Source organism: Procambarus clarkii, chromosome 44, assembly GCF_040958095.1.
Source record: "Procambarus clarkii isolate CNS0578487 chromosome 44, FALCON_Pclarkii_2.0, whole genome shotgun sequence".
NCBI classification, from domain to species: Eukaryota; Metazoa; Arthropoda; class Malacostraca; order Decapoda; family Cambaridae; genus Procambarus; species Procambarus clarkii.
Genome location: NC_091193.1, coordinates 27,431,367 through 27,452,735, shown reverse-complemented (window position 1 = coordinate 27,452,735; position 21,369 = coordinate 27,431,367). Strand labels below are relative to the sequence as shown.

Here is a 21,369-nt window from a genome sequence, read left to right as displayed (position 1 = left end):
TCTCAATGTCATTCTTAGTAGTTTGTCCTCTCTGTACTCAGCAGTTGTTTTGCTGCAGTGGCAAACATGTATGTGATCAATCAAATTATGATGTTTAATATACTTCACACATCTGAGAAGGTTTAGAAGCTAACTTGGCAATCTGGGAAGGTTTAGAATTATACTTCATCATCTGCAAAGATTTCAAAGCAGGCATCATCCATTTGGGAAGGTTTAGAATCATTTCACCGACCTAGGAAGGCTTAGAAGCATACTTCACTCGTTTGGGAAGTTTTAGAAACATATTTCACCTCTGGAAAGGTATAGAAGCATATTTCACCCATCAACAAACAACTCATCCTCAGGCTATGTTCATTCCATTCAGCATCTGACCCTAAAGACAGTCATAAATTTTAGCGTGCCATTCGTTCAATATAGGAATTTTCCCAAATTTGAATTAATATTATTATATATTAGCAAATTGGGCATTTTTAGTTATATTATTAAGTTAGGTGTTTAGGATCTGTTGGCAATTATTTGCATTTGTAGCATGTGGGTGAAGCACTTGTAGAGTTGTGATTCAAACAGAGTTCATCAGTAAAGCACTGTTAGAGAAATGTTTGAACATCATCAGTTGTGGGTCATGTGTAAAGAACTTTTCATTCATAAATGGGGTTTGGCAGCATCTTCGAATGAACATGTGGTCTTTGTTGGTAAAGAAGGGCAGCTGGGGAGGTCAAAAGGTATATTTTACCCATCTGGGAATGGAGAACTTGCGTGTAATAATATAAACATATTTTGTTGCTTCTATTCTAAATATTTGCTCACACTTTGACGTGTGCCAGCACCTGCCAAGGGTTGTTAATTGTGCTTCATGTATTTTCTGGGGGGGGCCCCTTCGGCTCCCTGGAGCTTACTAGGCTAATATGCTAATGTCAGACTTTGGCATCAGTCATGTGTATGGAGTTCTGTGAGCCTACTAGGGACCATGAGCCAGAACCTGGCCCCCTCAAAGTGGCATGGGGAGCAATGGCCTGTAGAAACCCCGTGTGGTTGGAGGCATTCTATTCCTGCCATCGACTGCGTCAGGCACCCAGAAAGGTAAGCATCCCAAAACAAACCCCTATTCTGGTGAAAATATTGCTACCAAAAGCCGAACAACTGGATAGAACTCCCCTAAAAGAAACGAGCAAACGAGCATGACATCACACGTCGCCGCGCCGCTTTCTGAGCAGCCCCCACCTCCCTGTGAGGGGGGAAGGGGGAGCCCCAGACCCCTCGCGCTGACTATCTACTGTCAGTTCTCAGGCTGATGCTAGAGGCGGAGGTCGTGTGCTTGGCTCCAGCGTTTCCAGCACTGTGCTTTGAGTGTGGTGGCTGTCTTCCAGGGGTTGCGCAAGACAGGAGTTATTCTACAGTACTCGGGCTGCATGCGCCTAGGGTTATCGTTTCTAGATGCCCTGTAAGTACTGCCCTTGGTGCTTGGGGTTACCTTCCACAAGTTCCTCAGGGTCTGCCTCTGCTAGGCCGTATTACTGCTCGGTTTTTGGCTGCCCTTTGGGTGCTTAGGGTTTTGTCTTCCTGGTTCACCTTAGGGTGAGAGGCAGTTTGCACTGGTGGGGCGCAGGGTACTGCGCAGCTTATTTTCACCACTTACAGCAGCTGGCTCTGTTCCTTGGGGTACGTTGTCCTCTTGCAGGGTTTAGATTTCTTTTTGTTTTTGCCCTGTAAGGGGGTAAAGCCTGCCTTGCTTCCCCCTTTTTTGTGCCTGACCTGTGCACAGTTGTTTTCTGGTGGTGCCCCCTCCCGGGCGGGAGCCGGTCGGCCGAGTGGACAGCACGCTGGACTTGTGATCCTGTGGTCCTGGGTTCGATCCCGGGCGTCGGCGAGAAACAATGGGCAGAGTTTCTTTCACCCTATGCTCCTGTTACCTAGCAGTAAAATAGGTACCTGGGTGTTAGTCAGCTGTCACGGGCTGCTTCCTGGGGGTGGAGGCCTGGTCGAGGACCGGGCTGCGGGGACACTAAAAAGCCCCGAAATCATCTCGAGATAACCTCAAGATAGGTCCCTGTGAGTGTACATGTCCCTGGGGTTCAGCTTTAGACAGTTCTTTGATAGTTTTGAACTCCAGTTAGCAGTACCCTGCCTGGGATTACCTGGGCGTGAGTTTTCATTAAGCGCTCAGGACCCTGGGAATCCCCTAGGGGGCACATGGGTCCGATGGATGTGTCCCCGGAGTCCCCCCGTCGCTTTGTGCGAGTTCGAGGGTTGCTCGGTCCCTTTGACCCAGGGCGACCCTCACAGTTTTTGCCTCCGTCACGTTGCCTGTTGGGTCGGTGACACCTTCGACCCCAAGTCATGCGAGTTCTGTTGCCTGCTCGTGACTCAGTTTACACAATTTCAAGATGATGTTCTACGGGTACAGGCAGCGCAGGCGTTGCATGATCGTTTTGGTTGTTGCAATGCGCTAGGTTGGTTGCTCACCCGGATGCCCCGAGGCTGCCCCGTTTTGCTTATAGGGACCCGGACTTGGGGGTGGGAGTCACTTCGACCTTGGTTCAGTGCGCACCCCTCGTCCTTCTCCCTGCTGTGGTGTGTCCCGGCCCCCCCACCCCCTGCTTCCGGCCCTGAAACGTCTGAGAGTTTTGGGGTCGGGGCAGGGTTTAGATGGTCTTGAGTCTCGGACGGTCTCAGGGGTTGCCCCTTCCGGTGTGGCGATGGAGGCATTCGAGTCCACTCTCCCTGCCGAAGCCTCTGGGTCTGACCAGTGGACCCCCCTTCTGTTCGGCTTACTTGGCTGCACCGGCTCTTTCTTTAGGGGTGGGTGCTCTGGGGGATGACTCGGCCCCGGGTCCCGAGGAGGGGATCTTGGGACTGGGGAGGGGCTGACTTGGGGCCTTGAGCCCCGCTGGACCCTGCCTGGCTTTTACTACCCTCGGAGTGGGGTTTATTGTTACAAGGAGTGGGGTTCTCTTTCCCATCACCCCCACTTCTCTCTGTATGAGTTGGATTTGGCATCTGCCCCTCCCCAGGCTCGGTTTCGTGTTCCCTCAGATGCGTCGGTTCCATATTTCTGGAGGTTTTCGGCTTCCCGCATCCAACCGTCTACGGTGCGGGCGGTCCTGGTGTCTTACCTCCTGCGTGACCCGGATTACGCCTCGGTGATGGATCCGTCGTATTTCAGGTTTGGGAATTCGTTCACTTTCTGGGTCCGTTAAAGGATTCTGGAGTCGTCCTGGCTGGTGGACTGTTTGGTTTGGAGGCTTGGCATTCTTTCTGTCATTCCCGCACACTTGAGTGGCGCAAAGTCTCGATGATGGTTCAGATTTTCCTGGGGGACGTTTTGCAGCTCCATGTGCAGGTTCCCCTCCCTGTCGGCTGCGCAGGTGGCCGAGGACTTGCGTGCCTGGGGTCTCTTGGCTTCGGCCTTGCGCTTCTTTTCCCTCCTGGAGGTGTCTTCGGACTGGCTTGGGGATGTGGGGGTGCTTGGGTGTCCGGGCACGCACTTTGGGTTGATCCGGTTTCTTTTCTTCCCTGTTCGTGGTTTGGGAACCGGTCGGCCGAGCGGACAGCACGCTGGATTTGTGATCCTGTGGTCCTGGGTTCGATCCCAGGCGCCGGCGAGAAACAATGGGCAGAGTTTCTTTCACCCTATGCCCCTGTTACCTAGCAGTGAAATAGGTACCTGGGTGTTAGTCAGCTGTCACGGGCTGCTTCCTGGGGGTGGAGGCCTGGTCGAGGACCGGGCTGCGGGGACACTAAAAAGCCCCGAAATCATCTCAAGATAACCTCAAGAGAGGGTCTCCCAGCTCGTCCGCAGAGTTATTAAGGCTAGCCAGCCTGCAGTCTATCCCCGTGCCCATGAGGTAAGTTCACTGCTCTTGCTGCCGTCTTTGGCAACATGTCCTGGGCAGACATTCAGGCACAGGCTTTTGGCGGTCGAACAGGGTCTTGGCTGCTCGTCACCCAGTGAATGTGCCTGAGCCTCGTCGGGCCTGTGTCACTTTGGGTCGGCGGCTTCCGCCAGTTGTCTCGAGTTTGAGTTGAGGAGTGAGCAACGACCGCCTCCCGGGGTAAATCTTTATGTTTTTCTCTGTGGGTAGTTAGCTCCGAGTAGCCGAAGGGGCTCCCTCCACAAAACCAGCGTTGAATGTAATGAAACGCCATTTTCTGGGTGAGACCTAGAGGCTCCCCAGCATCCCTTCCTCCCTCCGGTCGGCATTTTTTTGCGTTTTGACATCCAGCCTCAGAACTGACGGTGGATAGCCGGCGCAAGAGGTCTGGGGCTCCCCCTTCCCCCCTCCCAGGGAGGGGGGGGGGAGCTGCGCAGACAGTGGCACGGCGACGTGTGATGTCATGCTCGTTTGTTCTTTTCTTTTAGGGTAGTTCTATCCAGTTGTTTGGCTTTTGGTAGCAACCAGAATAGGGGTTTGTTTTGGGATGCTTACCTTTCTGCGTGCCAGACCCGGTCAATGGCAGACATAGAATGCTTCCAACCACACAGGGGGTTTCTATAGGCCATTGCTCCTCGTGCCTCTCTGAGGGGGGCCAGGTTCTGGCTCGTGGTCCCCAGTAGGCCCATAGTACTCCATACACATGACTGATGCCAAAGGCTGACATTAGCATATCAGCCTGGATAAACTCCGGGGAGCCTCCGGGTCTCACCCAGAAAATGGCGTTTCATTTCGTTTCGTTTCATTCATCTGGAAGGTTTAGAAGGATGCTTCTACTGCAAGAGTTTTTTGTTTTATCTTACGTTTATTATAATTTTGTATTATGTAATAACAAATTTAAACAAAAATTCTTTGTATATGATTTAATATAATTCCCCCCTAAACTTTCTCAGGTGATTATCTCTGGTTTTGTGTGAACAGGTGGTAGAGAGAGCCAGATGGGGCCATGTGACACGTGGCAAGTTGTTGAGGGCCATCATGACCATTCAGGCGGCTCATCAACGCAAGGCAATCGACTATTTAGGTCTGGATCCACACTCACAGGTAAAGCATTAATTGATCTAGGAGTACAGTTTGTACTCTAATTACAAACTGAATACAGTTTGTATTTTTTTGTATTCTACAGGAGTCTGTATGAGCCTGGGGAAGACACGAAACCATAATGGAAAAGAACTCTTAAGATATTAAACAAATAACTCCCTGCCATTCACTGTATTATACCAGCACCACCACACTCCAGCATCACAGACAACCAGCACCGCCACACTCCAGCATCACAGACAACCAGCACCGCCACACTCCAGCATCACAGACACCCAGCACCACCACACTCCACCATCACAGACACCCAGCACCACCACACTCCACCATCACAGACACCCAGCACCACCACACTCCACCATCACAGACACCCAGCACCACCACACTCCAGCATCACAGACAACCAGCACCACCACACTCCAGCATCACAGACACCCAGCACCACCACACTCCAGCATCACAGACACCCAGCACCACCACACTCCACCATCACAGACACCCAGCACCGCCACACTCCAGCATCACAGACACCCAGCACCGCCACACTCCAGCATCACAGACACCCAGCACCGCCACACTCCACCATCACAGACACCCAGCACCACCACACTCCAGCATCACAGACAACCAGCACCGCCACACTCCAGCATCACAGACAACCAGCACCGCCACACTCCAGCATCACAGACACCCAGCACCACCACACTCCACCATCACAGACACCCAGCACCGCCACACTCCAGCATCACAGACACCCAGCACCGCCACACTCCAGCATCACAGACACCCAGCACCGCCACACTCCAGCATCACAGACAACCAGCACCACCACACTCCAGCATCACAGACACCCAGCACCACCACACTCCAGCATCACAGACACCCAGCACCACCACACTCCAGCATCACAGACACCCAGCACCACCACACTCCAGCATCACAGACACCCAGCACCGCCACACTCCAGCATCACAGACACCCAGCACCGCCACACTCCAGCATCACAGACACCCAGCACCGCCACACTCCAGCATCACAGACACCCAGCACCGCCACACTCCAGCATCACAGACACCCAGCACCGCCACACTCCAGCATCACAGACAACCAGCACCGCCACACTCCAGCATCACAGACAACCAGCACCACCATACTCCAGCATCACAGACACCCAGCACCACCACACTCCAGCATCACAGACAACCAGCACCACCACACTCCAGCATCACAGACAACCAGCACCGCCACACTACAGCATCACAGACAACCAGCACCGCCACACTCCAGCATCACAGACAACCAGCACCGCCACACTCCAGCATCACAGACACCCAGCACCACCACACTCCAGCATCACAGACACCCAGCACCACCACACTCCAGCATCACAGACACCCAGCACCGCCACACTCCAGCATCACAGACAACCAGCACCACCACACTCCAGCATCACAGACAACCAGCACCACCATACTCCAGCATCACAGACACCCAGCACCACCACACTCCAGCATCACAGACAACCAGCACCACCATACTCCAGCATCACAGACACCCAGCACCGCCACACTCCAGCATCACAGACAACCAGCACCGCCACACTCCAGCATCACAGACACCCAGCACCACCACACTCCACCATCACAGACAACCAGCACCACCACACTCCAGCATCACAGACACCCAGCACCACCACACTCCAGCATCACAGACACCCAGCACCGCCACACTCCAGCATCACAGACAACCAGCACCACCACACTCCACCATCACAGACACCCAGCACCACCACACTCCAGCATCACAGACACCCAGCACCACCACACTCCACCATCACAGACACCCAGCACCGCCACACTCCAGCATCACAGACACCCAGCACCGCCACACTCCAGCATCACAGACAACCAGCACCACCACACTCCAGCATCACAGACAACCAGCACCACCTTACTCCAGCATCACAGACACCCAGCACCACCACACTCCACCATCACAGACAACCAGCACCACCACACTCCACCATCACAGACACCCAGCACCACCACACTCCAGCATCACAGACACCCAGCACCACCACACTCCACCATCACAGACACCCAGCACCGCCACACTCCAGCATCACAGACAACCAGCACCGCCACACTCCACCATCACAGACACCCAGCACCACCACACTCCAGCATCACAGACACCCAGCACCGCCACGTTTATCTTTGTTTAACGATGATAAGTTCCAGCTCCTGCATTTCAGAAAATTAAAATATAAAAACAAACCACGTACAAAACTCGGTCAAATCATAACATAGAACAATAGGGCAATGTAAAGGATTTGGGTGTACTGATGTCGGAAGACCTTACCTTTATAGAACTCAATAAAGTGGCCGTCACAACTGCAAGAAAAATGATAGGTTGGATAACAAGAACCTTTCACACTAGAGATGTTTTACTGATGATACTGTTCAAGATGCTAGTTCTCTCGAGTGGAGTACTGTTGCACAATGACAGCCCCTTTCAAAGCTGGAGAAATTGCCGACCTGGAGAGCGTACAGAGATCCTTTACTGCTAGCATCCACACAGTAAAACATCTAAACTATTGGGACCGACTAAAGAGCCTAAATCTGTATTCTCTTGAGTGCAGGTGGGAGAGATACATAATAGTTTAGAAGTTGAAACTAGAGGGGCTGGTCCCAAACCTGCACACAGAAATAACACCACATGAGACCAGAAGGCATGGCAGGATGTGCAGAATATCCCTGTTGAAAAGCAGAGGTGCAATAGGTACTGTACGCTGAGAGAGACCTCCATCAACATCAGAGGTCCAAGACTGTTCAACACACTTCCTCAACACATAAGGGGCATAACTGGCCGACCCCTCACAGTGTTCAAGAGAGAACTTGATAAGCACCTCCAAAGGATATCTGATCAACCAGACTGTGACTCATACGTCAGGCTACGAGCAGCCGTGTCCAACAGCCTGGTTGACCAGTCCAGCAACGAGAAGGCCTGGTTGAGGACCGGGCCGTGGGGTCACTAAGCCCCGAAATCATCTCAAGGTAACCACACTCTACCATCACAGACAACCACCACCACCATACTGCAGTAATGTATGCATAATAGCATCCAAATGGTTCATGTGCACATGTTTACAGTTCCTGTCGTGAGTTGTCATGTGCGTTTACACTTCACAAACTGCTGCTACGTAGCCTTGTTCTCTGCTTATACTTCCTAAGATGCTGCATTTCTTCCCGTCTTCTTGATCTTCCTCTCCTCACCCTAGCTGCAGATTCACCTGAATACACTGTTCATTTGTCTATCATCATTCATGGTCTCTACTATTGTTGACTTCTACACATAATTAATATTACTGACTTCTACACATAATTAATATTACTGACTTCTACACATAATTAAATCCTTAATCACTCTCTTTTACCACCATATATGCAATTCAGATTGTTCATTTCCTCTGCTCTAATTCTTGACTTTACAAGTCTTAAACTACTGTATACTATTTTGATAAACTTTTCAATAATGAAATGTACCATAATTATTTTGTCTCATCTCATTTTTTCCAAGATTACCACTTTCCTTCCCTGTATTGAATATAGCCAGAGTTTGGTGACTGGATGGTTCATCTAGATTAACATGCACTGGAAGAGATTTGGTACCCTTCTAGCTCATATATTAAAGCTATGACCTCTTTAATTCTAACTTGATTGTTAAATGCAATGGACAACCATCTTATGTCTCGGAGAGATGCGTAGCTTTCTCCAGTGCCACGAGTTAATACCCTTGACAAAGGCAGGAAGGGTGGTGTGTTCCCAGTGGTGGAGGAGGAGGACAAAAACTAGATAGACTGGATATACAGTATGGATATATGATCCAATTTAGTTTGAATTAAAAATTAGCTTGGCACTTCAAGTTATTTTACTATAGATTTTAACATTTATTTCTGTCATGTTAAACAAATTTTGTTTTTTTTTTGTGAAAAACAGGAGGCGTACGAGGCTCTGTCTTCGAACGGGCTAGTAAGGCCAGCCATGACATCAGCCCCTATGATATATGGCCTCAGTATTGTGGAATTTAATCTCCCTTATTTTACTCTTGGTATGTATGCATTAGTTTTTATAGATTTAAAAATTTTAAAGTGAAGCATTTAGTGCCTCTAGTGAATATATACAAGCATAATATGTATAGTGTTGTGCAAGTGAATACTAAGCAGTATAGCACAGTGGAACCTCGGTTCTCGTAATGCCGCTGTTTTCATATTTTTGGGTACTCGTACCCAATTTCTCCGAAAAATTCAATATGATACTCGTCGTACTTAATTTCTTCAGAAAATTTGATTCGAAACTCGTACTCAATCTCTCCAAAAAATTTGATTCATTGTTGTTTTCCTCGGTGCTCGGAGTTTGTTCATACACGTACGGGTCTGTCGCAAGTGCGGCGCTTCTGTTTAACAGTGTCTCCTGCCAAGTGACGACCGCGCTTGAATTTTTAGTGAAGAATTTAATTGTTTTTGTGCTTTTCTGTGGGGAGCCCCTACGGCTCCCTGGAGCTTATCGGGGTAATGTATGTTATATTAGACCGGGACATTAGCTAAGGAGTTCAGACCTACCAGGGACCAGCGCCAGAACCTGGCCTCTTCAGAGAGGCTTCAGGGAGCAATGGCCCTGAAAAACCCCCTTGTGGTTGGGGTTTTTCCTTATCTGTCATCGACTGGGGTTAGGCACCCAGAAAGGTAGGCATAACAAAACAAACCCCACATGGTAAAAAACTAAAACAGAAAACCAAACAGAGAAGTAGAAACTCCCTACAATCCCAAGGAAACAAGCAAACATCACACTTTACTGCCACGCCGATCATCCGTACAGCCCTCCCCGCCTCGAGAGGGGGTGGGGGGAGCCCCGAACCTACCGCGCCAGCTGCCTAGCATCAGTTCGTAAGCTAATGTCAACTGGGATAGACGCTTCTCTGGCTTCAGTTTCCTAGGTGGTGTTTGCCTTGTGTGGCGTTCACTGCCGTGTGTTATATTGTGTGGTGGCCAGGTGTTCCTCATCAGTACCGGGGCTGCATGCGCTTAGGGGCTTCCTTCCCTAAGCACCCTGTGAGTACTGCCTCTGTGTAACAGGGTTATCTTCCCTGGGGCGTTCGAGAACCATTCCCGTAGAGGTTCTTGCTGCTCAGCATTTGCCTTGCCCTTGGGGCCAGCTGAGGCTTGGGGCCCTTGTTTGGCCCTGGGTAGGGACTGGTATTGTGCTGGTTAGGGCATTTCATTTGCCTGGTGGGGGTCTGCCTAGTGTGGCTATAGTTCCACTGGCAGTGCTTGGTGGCCCTCTGCAAGGCCCCCGTGATTGTACACATTGCAGGGGTTTTCAGTGTTGTCCTCTACCCCCTTGTTAGTTTTGGGTTTTAACCGGTTAGCAACACCTTACCCGGGCTTCCCTTAGTTGTTACCCTACGGGCCCTGGAAAACCCTGTCGGGGCTCGGTGGACCATTGAATGTGTCTTCCTGGTTCCAACCCGTCTTCTGCAGGTTCGTTGGTTGCTGTGTCCTTGTCTCCGGGTGACAGTCGCCATTTTTACCTCCGTCATGTTACCTGTTGGGGCCCTGACACCTTGACCCGGAGTCTTGCGAGAGATATGCTCTGCTTGTTCTCCAGTACTCTCCTGATGTTATTACTGTTCATAGTACAGGCAGCATCCGTGTTGCAAGCTAGGTTAGGTTGCTGCAACACGCTAGGTTGGTTTCCCACTCGGATGCCCCGGGGCCGCCCCGTTTTGGTTAGGTGCTGTTTGCCCCTTTCCCTCCCCGTTTCCTGCTCCGGACCGTCTGCTGGTTTTGGGGTTGAAGCCGAGACTCGGGTGGTTTCGGGGGCTATATATATATGGCTAATATTCAGAGGTTGAAAATGGGAAATAGATTCACGGAAAATGAAAAGGAAATGTGTGAAACCCTAAAGGAAAAGTTCCAAAGTGTATTTGTACAAAATGAAATCTTTAGGGAACCAGACATAATAAGAATTCCAGGGAACAACATAGAGCACATAGAGGTGTCTAGAGATGAAGTGGAAAAAAAATGCTCAAGGAGCTAAGTAAGAGCAAAGCAGTTGGTCCAGATGGAGTTTCACCATGGGTTCTGAGAGAATGTACACCTGAGCTCAGCATTCCACTTCAACTGATTTTTCAGGCATCCCTGTTTACAGGAGTTGTAGCTGATGTGTGGAAAAAGGCTAACATAGTTCCAATCTACAAAAGTGGAAACAGGAAAGACCCCCTTAATTATAGACCTGTATCATTGACAAGTGTAATAGTCAAAATAGTGGAAAAAATAATTAAAACTAAATGGGTAGAACACCTGGAGGAAAACTATATAATATCAGACAGACAGTATGGTTTTTGATCTGGAAGATCCTGTGTAATGAACTTGCTCAGTTTTTATGATCGAGCAACAGAGATTTTACAGGAAAGAGATGGTTGGGTTGATTGCATCTATCTGGACCTAAAAAAGGCTTTTGACAGAGTTCCCCATAAGAGGTAGTTCTGGAAACTGGAATATATTGGAGGAGTGACAGGTAAGCTACTAACATGGATGAAAAATTTCCAAACTGACAGAAAAATGAGAGCCGAAATCAGAGGCAAGGTATCGGATTGGAGGAATGTTACGAGTGGAGTACCACAGGGTTCAGTTCTTGCACTGGTAATGTTCATTGTCTACATAAACGATCTACCAGTGGGAATACAGAATTACATGAACATGTTTGCTGATGATGATAAGATAATAGGGAAGATAAGAAACCTAGATGATTGTCATGCCCTACAAGAAGACCTGGACAAAATAAGTATATGGAGCAACACTTGGCAAATGGAATTTAATGTGAATAAATGCCATGTTATGGAATTTAGGAATTGGAGAACATATACCCCACACAACCTATAAATTATGTGAGAAATCTTTAAAGAATTCTGACAAAGAAAGGGATCTAGGGGTGGTTCTAGATAGAAAACTGTCACCTGAGGACCACATTAAGAACATTGTGCGGGGAGCCTATGCTACACTTTCTAACCTCAGAATTGCTTTTAAATACAGTGCTTCCTCAGACTAACGAACCCCGCTCTATCGAATTCCCGGAAGAGCCGAACAAATTGAATTCGGTACCAAATGTTCAGTGGAACATACAAATGTTCGATTAAGTGAGGAATGTTCGTCTAAGCGGTCACCGAGGCCGAGCGTCAGAGCTGGCTGTCATCAACTATGATTCGCCAGAGTGTAAACAGTTATGTAGTGTTTTATTATCCCTACCCATTGTTTCTAGGGAGAAATGGTGATAAAATGGTGTCAGGGGGGCATTGGTGAGAGAGTTGTTGTCAGGAGGCAACACGTGCTCCCCCGCCCCCCCACCCTCCTTCCTCCACCTGACCACAGAGACCACTCACTCTCCTCTCGTCGTCAGATGCCAAGAGTCAATTTAATGATAATTATCGCATTATCTACACTGAAAATAGCCTTTTTATTAGAAAAATGTCATATTGGAGCAATAATAATGGTGAAAATTGTAATATATACAGTACATATTTTAAACAGTTTGAACACATTTCCTTTTCACAGAATTTTTAATACAATTGGGGTGTAGATAACAGCTGGCATTGTGTGGCCAGCCGGTCGCTCCCTGAGCCATTGGGGGAGTGGGGGGGTGGGAGGGGGGGGGGTTGTTTCCTGGATCCCTCCCTCCCTCCTCTAACAGCCTACCTATTTAGAATACATTTTGAGGAGGCCAATAAAACAAGCACAGGTCGTGTGAACGTTAGGCCTTGGTGAGGTGGCTGGCATCATTTGTGGTGGTGTCAGGGGAGGCAGGTGGTGTCAGGGGAGGCAGGCGGTGTCAGGGGAGGCAGGCGGTGTCAGGGGAGGCAGGCGGTGTCAGGGGAGGCAGGCGGTGTCAGGGGAGGCAGGCGGTGTCAGGGGAGGCAGGTGGTGTCAAGGGAGGCAGGCGGTGTCAGGGGAGGCAGGCGGTGTCAGGGGAGGCAGGTGGTGTCAGGGGAGGCAGGTGGTGTCAGGGGAGTCAGGCGGTGTCAGGGGAGGCAGGCGGTGTCAGGGGAGGCAGGCGGTGTCAGGGGAGGCAGGCGGTGTCAGGGGAGGCAGGCGGTGTCAGGGGAGGCAGGCGGTGTCAGGGGAGGCAGGCGGTGTCAGGGGAGGCAGGCGGTGTCAGGGGAGGCAGGCGGTGTCAGGGGAGGCAGGTGGTGTCAGGGGAGGCAGGTGGTGTCAAGGGAGGCAGGCGGTGTTAGGGGAGGCAGGTGGTGTCAGGGGAGGAAGGTGGTGTCAGGGGAGGCAGGTGGTGTCAGGGGAGGCAGGTGGTGTCAGGGGAGGCAGGCGGTGTCAGGGGAGGCAGGCGGTGTCAGGGGAGGCAGGCGGTGTCAGGGGAGGCAGGTGGGGTCAGGGTAGGAAGGTGGTGTCAGGGGGGGGGGGCAGGTGGTGTCAGGGGGGGGGGGCAGGTGGGGTCAGGGGAGGCAGGTGGGGTCAGGGGAGGCAGGTGGGGTCAGGGGAGGCAGGTGGTGTCAGAGGAGGCAGGTGGGGTCAGGGGAGGCAGGTGGTGGAAAGAGGCAGGTGGGGTCAGGGGAGGCAGGTGGGGGTCAGGGGAGGCAGGTGGGGTCAGGGGAGGCAGGTGGTGGAAAGAGGCAGGTGGGGTCAGTGGTGGAAGGTGTTGTCAGGGGAGGTGGAAGTGGAGAGAGAAGGGTGGTGACCACGCATGGCTGCCAAACCTCTCATTCATACTCTATTTTAAATCTCAATCTTAGCTGTAAAATATTTATGCCAAAATATGTTGTATTAATATACATTATTAATCATTAACACGTTTTATTGTTTCCTGAAGAAAACAATAGCTGACTTGGCATTGTGGTGTGTATGGCCGGGTACCTGGGGGGTGGGGAGGGGGGAAACCTGGAGGTGTGAGAGGAGACCTGTCAACCCATCATTTTTTTTTGTCGGGCGAGTTGAGACGCTTCCAAGCCTGCTGTTTCAATACATGGTGTGGGTGGTGTGGTATGGTTTGGGTGGTGTGGGTGGGTTGGTGTGGGTGGTGTGGTTTGGGTGTGGGTGGGTTGGTGTGGGTGGTGTGGTTGGGTGTGGGGGGATGATGTGGGTGGTGTGGGGTGTGATGTGGGGTGTGTGGGGGATGATGTGGGGTATGGTGTGGGTGGTGGTGGCGAATGGTGTTAGTGGTGTTGGGAATGGTGTGGGGGTGTGGGGGATGGTGTGGGTGGTGTGGGGGATGGTGTGGGGGATGATGTGGGTGGAGTGGGAGATGGTGTGGGTGGTGTGGGGGATGATGTGGGTGGTGTGGAGGATGGTGTGGGTGGTGTGGGGGATGGTGTGGGTGGTGTGGGGGATGGTGTGGGTGGTGTGGAGGATGGTATGGGTGGTGTGGAGGATGGTGTGGGTGGTGTGGAGGATGGTGTGGGTGGTGTGGGGGATGGTGTGGGTGGTGTGGGGGATGGTGTGGGTGGTGTGGGGGATGGTGTGGGGGATGGTATGGGTGGTGTGGGGATGGTATGGGTGGTGTGGGGGATGGTATGGGTGGTGTGGAGGATGGTGTGGGTGGTGTGGAGGATGGTGTGGGGGATGGTGTGGGTGGTGTGGGGGATGGTGTGGGGGATGGTGTGGGTGGTGTGGAGGATGGTGTGGGTGGTGTGGGGGATGGTCTGGGTGGTGTGGGGGATGGTGTGGGTGGTGTGGGTGGTGTGGAGGATGGTGTGAGTGGTGTGGAGGATGGTGTGGGTGGTGTGGAGGATGGTGTGGGTGGTGTGGAGGATGGTGTGGGTGGTGTGGGGGATGGTGTGGGTGGTGTGGAGGATGGTGTGGGTGGTGTGGGGGATGGTGTGGGTGGGGTGGGGGATGGTGATTCTCGCATCTCAGATTATTATTGACACCAAAAGAGCATGAAAGATATTATAATGAAGCACCACACAACAAAGAAACAAACTAATGTGTCCTGGCATATGTTTAAAAAAAAAAAAATAAGAAGGTTGTTGGGGCTGGACGGATGGAACGAATTCCGCACTGGAACGAATCGGCTTCGCCCCATATAGTTCGTTCAAGTGAGGACACACTGTACATGGATGGAGAAATACTAAAGAAATTGTTCACGACTTTTATTAGACCAAAGCTGGAATATGCAGTGGTTGTATGGTGCTCATATCTTAAGAAGCACATCAACAAACTGGAAAAGGTGCAACGACATGCCACTAAGTGGCTCCCAGAACTGAAGGACAAGAGCTACGAGGAGAGATTAGAGGCATTAAATGTGCAAAAACTAGAAGATAAAAGAAAAAGAGGCGATATGATCACTACGTACAAAATAGTAACAGGAATCGATAAGATTGATAGGGAAGAATTTCTGAGACCCGGAACTTCGAGAACAAGGGGTCATAAATTTAAACTAACGAAACAAAGCTGCCGGAGAAATATACGAAAATTCACTTTTGTAAATAGAGTGGTAGATGGTTAGAACAAGTTAGCACTTTGGTGTGCCCCACGCGCCTCCCCTCAACTGTGCGATTTGGGTCCCAGAGTTTCACGGGAGCGTCGGTTAATTCTCAAAAATGTATACTCTCTTCAACTTTATCCCCTTTAATTCTCGTCCTACGAGATTAAATTTGGTATCATTGTGTTCGCAATAGAATTCTCTACAGCACTAAATGCATATAAACTCCAAAAGCCCGGCAAATTACCCGCAGCAAACAGAGAGAGTGCGAACGAGTTACCTAGGAGCGCGCAAAAGCGATAAAATGTGTTCACTCTTTTCACTCTGGTCACCTCAATTTTCGTCCTAGGTCTTTCATTTTGGTATCAATGGGTTCGCAATAGAATTCTCTAGAGGAACATTAGCATATAAAATAAAAAACCTGGTCACGCTCCACCCGCCGACGAGTTGAAGACGGGCCATGTGTTAACCGCGAGTGAGCGCCCAGACGCCTTCCAGCTACACTCCCAATTCCTGCCCACAAATGTTTAGTATTTTAGTATATGTAGTATTATAGTTTAGTATTTTTTGTGTAGTAGTTGTACATCACATAAGCATTGTAGATAGCCATTTGCACAAAATAGATGGTCATTTTCTTCGTCCATTTGTGAGTTTTCCTTATGAAGTGATAATATTTGATCATTTGGTCAAAGTGATCAACACCTTTCATGTTTGTATTGTAGTCACAGATTGCATTCGCCATGTTGACAGTTACCAAACATTCCCCCAAAAATCGGATAAAAACTTGATTTTTGGCAATTATTTTAGTGGATGACGCAATGCTGCGTCATCCCCGAGATTACCAACAGTAAACGGATGACGCAATGCTGCGTCATGCCCGGACTAAAGTGTTAAGTGAGAAGGTGGTGGAGGCCAAAACCGTCAGTAATTTTAAAGCATTATATGACAGAGTGCTGGGGAGACGGGACACCACGAGCGTAGCTCTCATCCTGTAACTACACTTAGTAATTTCTGACAAAATCATAGAAGCTCTAGAAGAAAAGCAAAATGCAGATGTAGTATACACAGACTTTGCAAAGGCATTCGACAAATGTGATCATGGAGTGATTGCACACAAAATGAGGTCAATGGGAATAACTGGTAAAGTAGGATGCTGGATACTCAATTTCCTGTCGAACAGAACACAAAGAGTAACAGTCAATCAAATAAAATCAAGTCCAAGCGCAGTTAAAAGCTCTGTACCTCAAGATACAGTCCATGCACCACTGCTGTTCCTTATTCTCATATCAGATATAGATAAAAATACACGTCACAGCTTCATATCATCCTTTGCAGATGACACAAAAATCAGCATGAAAATTACCTCTGCTGAAGACATTGAAAAATTACAAGCAGATATCAACAAAGTTTTCAATTGGGCAGCAGAAAATAACATGTTTAACAGCGATAAATTCCAGGTACTCAGGTACGGCAAAAATGAGGACCTGAAACATAATACAGGATACAAAACACAATCGAATCTGCCCATAATAGGTACACAGCATATCAAGGATTTGGGAATAATGATGTCCGACAATCTAATATTTAGGGAGCATAATCAAGCAAATATTGCATCAGCCAGAAAAATGTTAGGATGGATTACGAGAACTTTCAAATCCAGGGATCCCATCACGATGGTTGTACTCTTCAAGTCACTGGTGTTGTCCCGTCTCGAGTACTGCTCAGTACTCGCTTCCCCCTTCAGAGCAGGAGAGATTGCTGAAATTGAGGGAATATGGAGAATATATATGGCACGCACAGACGTGATAAGGCACCTAAATTATTGTGATCGTCTCAAAGCTCTCCAAATGTACTCACTAGAAAGGAGACGAGAGAGATACAGTGGTACCTCGGTTTAAGAGTTTAATCCGCTCCTGGAGACAGCTCATATTCCGAAAACTCGTAATCCGAAGCTAATTTCCCCATAAGAAATAATGGAAAATTAATTAATCCGTTCCTGACTACCCAAAAACCTCACTTCAAACTAAATTTTATACCTAATTCATCTAAATAAACCTACAAAACTATGTTCAAGCTATTACTTACCCTTGCTGATGACTGCTGTTGGCATGTAAACCGAGGAGAGTGTTTTGGGTGTGAGAGGGGAAGGGCCACGCGGTGCGAGCTCCGCGGAAAACAATATATAACTAGGGACATTTCAGTGATACAGGAACTAAACACAGTCAGATAACTTTTAAAGTGTGTCTCAACATATTAAGCAATATATCATAGTGATTACCATCCGACCGTTTGTGTTAAAGGAAAAATAAGTGAACTTCGTGTGTAGTCAAGGCCTGCCCTCGTGGTGCCAGGAGGCCTTAGGCGATAGTTGCCAAGTCGTCAATAAATCACATCTCTCGCTATTGAAACATCAAGTAATCAGTGCCCATAGTGCTAAGCTCTCTATGCAAAACCTGTGTCTATTATAACAAATTAAGATAACATAGTCTAATATCAAGTGAACAAATTACACACAAAATAAGTCCGTCGTGTGTATGTAAACAAGGGCCACTTGGAGGTAGGCCCACCCCAGTACCCTCTTGTGTGTGTATTCTTTCAAATAGTGTAACGTACTCAGGTAACTAGTGCCCAGACACAGAAACTAGACGCCTCTACTGTATGATAACTAGTGGGAAAATGCAAGTAATGTAATCTAACAAGTGAACAAAACAAATTAAGAGTGCGACACGTGGTAGCAACAGTGGCCGTCCATACAGCCTCTTCCAGGCCTATCTCAAGTTGGTAAACACCCACGGTCAACACCCACGGCCAGCTCCCACGGCCAGCACCCGCGGTCAACTCCCCCACCGGTCAACACCCCACCTTGTAAGACCATCACCACTGAACAGAAGTGTTCAAAAAATGGCTTTGATAAAAACGTGCATAGAATGCAACATGAAGGTAGATTACCAACAGAGCTTTCAATGCCAACTCTGTTCAGCAGCCATACACAAAAAATGTGCCAACATGACTAACAATTCAAGGAGAAATGGTCCCAGTGACCACTCTGTGTACTGGCTCTGCAAAAAGGATGATGTAACTTTTTTGAAATTGATGGAAATCCTGGATAAAACTCCCGCCGAAAACAGAGAATTACTAATTAATGCCTGCATAGCAATTTCTAATGTCTTCAAACAAACTGTACATGACACCAAGGTACAACCAGCTGTAGCACAGAGCTCTGTGGCAGCGGCGCCTGAGCAGGGCGCGGAGTCGGGGATGCCTGAGCAGGGCACGGAGTCGGGGATGCCTGAGCAGGGCGCGGAGTCGGGGATGCCTGAGCAGGGCGCGGAGTCGGGGATGCCTGAGCAGGGCACGGAGTCGGGGATGCCTGAGCAGGGCGCGGAGTCGGGGATGCCTGAGCAGGGCACGGAGTCGGGGACCCCTGAGCAGTGCGCGGTGTCGCAGGCACCGGAGCAGAGCGTGGTGTCACAGGCACCGGAGCAGAGCGCGGTGTCACAGGCACCGGAGCAGAGCACAGTGTCGGGGGCGCCGCAGCAGAGTGCGGTCCCTGGCAGAGGGAAACAAACAAAACAAGGCCCCAAAATCTGTTGGTATTACAGATGGGCAACTTGTAAGCATGGGGAATCGGGAAGAATAAATGGAACATGTACACACGATCACCCTAGAAAGTGCAGAAACCTCCTCAATACAGGTAAATGTACCAAAAGCTGTGAATTCTTTCACCCAGAAATTTGCAAGAACTCTTTGGACAGGAAAGAGTGCTTCAATGCTGAATGCCCAGCTTTTCATATAAGAGGTACCAGGCGAATAAAACCGACAGACTACCACTATGAAAACAGCCACTACTCCATCAACCGGGATAATTTTTTAGCAAGAGGAGGAGGAGAAGAATGGCTAAAAATGACCAGACTCTACCACCAACTCGGTCAAATGCTAGAGAGGACGCAAACACAGTGGCCTCCTTACCAGAGCCTCAGATATTAACACCAATTAAAGCATCCAGCACTTCCACTAACACGATAACATCATTTATATTTGCCAACATCCAGGGTATAAAAACACGCAAATCCAACAAAGTTCATTTTATAGATGGTCTCCTTCATGAGGCAAATGCAGTGTTTGCAGCCCTAACGGAAACTCACACAAAGGACTACCTTGATGGTGAAATATGGATCCCAGAATACAATCTCTTCAGATGTGATAGGAAACACCGGCTTCAGGGTGGGGTCAGCCTCTACATCAAAGACACACTCATCTGTACTGAGCTGCTAAACACCTCAAATGATATGGTGGAAGTGCTGATAGTCAAAATAGAGATCCTAAATGTAGTTGTTGTCCTTGTATATAAGTCACCGGAGGCAAACCCTCAGCAGTTTAAAGACCAACTAATGAAAATAGAGCACTGCTTGGAAAACCTCACAAATCCAGCTCCGAACATCATCCTGCTTGGGGACTTCAACCTACGGCACCTGAAATGGAAGCACCTGGCTAATACAGTAATATCAGAAAGAATACCAGGAAGTAGCCTAAATGAGCAGGCACATGCAAATGACCTGCTACGGATGTGCGATAGGTTTGCCTTAAACCAGCAAATAGTAGAACCAACTAGGAAGGAGAACACGCTGGACCTCATTTTCACTAATAATGATGAGTTGATCGGGAACATAACGATTACAAATACCTGTTACTCAGATCACAACTTAATTGAAGTACTGACAACCATGGGGAATGGACCTTCAAAACCAGTCCAGATTCCCGGTGGAGGAGATTTCAGCAAATTCAACTTCAATAATAAACGGATAAACTGGGAGCAAATAAACCAGGACTTCACAGAAATAAACTGGGAAGAACAGCTAGGAAATGCAAACCTGAACCAGTGCCTGGAAAAAATAAGCTCAGTAGCACTAGAAATATGTTCAAACCGCATACCCCTAAGAAAAAAGAGAAAGAGATGCAAATTGGAACGGGAACGTCGTTCCTTATATAGGCGAAGAAAACGAATCGCGGAACAACTTGAGAGTCGCACCCTATCTCAAGAACGGCGAAGAAGGCTAGGTAGAGAAATAGAAACAATTGAACTCAAGCTACAAGAATCATACAAAACCCAGGAGAGGCAAAGAGAGCAAAAGGCCATCAGTGAAATAGAGAGAAATCCGAAATATTTTTTCTCCTATGCAAAATCAAGATCAAAAACCACATCTAGTATCGGGCCCCTGCGAAAGGGAGATGGAACTTTCACAGATGACAACAAAGAAATGAGCGAGTTACTGAGGAAGCAGTACGACTCTGTTTTCAGTGAGCCATTAAATGCACTAAAGATTGATAACCCAAATGAATTTTTCATGGATATGATACCAACATCAAATCACATATCAGACGTCGCCCTATCCCCACTAGATTTTGAAGAAGCCATAAACAGTATGCCTATGCACTCTGCACCAGGCCCGGATTCTTGGAACTCCATATTCATCAAGAACTGTAACAAACCACTATCGCAGGCCCTTCACATTCTGTGGAGACAAAGCCTAGATACTGGCGTTATCCCTGACATACTAAAAACAGCAGAGATAGCACCACTCCATAAAGGAGGAAATAAGGCAGAGGCAAAAAATTACAGACCGATAGCACTAACATCGCACATCATAAAAATTTTTGAGAGAGTGCTAAGAAGTAAGATCACAAAATACATGGAATCACAGCATCTCCATAACCCCGGACAACATGGTTTCAGAACAGGGCGCTCTTGCCTGTCGCAGTTGCTGGACCACTATGATATGGCATTAGATGCTATGGAAGACAAACAAAACGCTGATGTAATTTACACAGATTTCGCAAAAGCTTTTGATAAATGTGACCATGGTGTTATTGCACATAAAATGCGTTCAAAAGGAATTACCGGGAAAATA

At 48.7% G+C, this 21,369-nt stretch overlaps 1 protein-coding gene across 1 annotated transcript in view; it reads left to right on the top strand.

Moving 5' to 3' along the window:
- The window catches only part of LOC123745428 (pseudouridylate synthase TRUB2, mitochondrial), a 41,535-nt gene that overhangs the window by 16,636 nt on the left and 3,530 nt on the right, over positions 1–21,369 (top strand). Inside the window, exons 5-6 of the mRNA XM_045725982.2 lie at positions 4,854–4,976; positions 8,972–9,083. Coding sequence (XP_045581938.2) covers positions 4,854–4,976; positions 8,972–9,083 — 235 coding nt within the window. The remainder of the gene's footprint in view (positions 1–4,853; positions 4,977–8,971; positions 9,084–21,369) is intronic.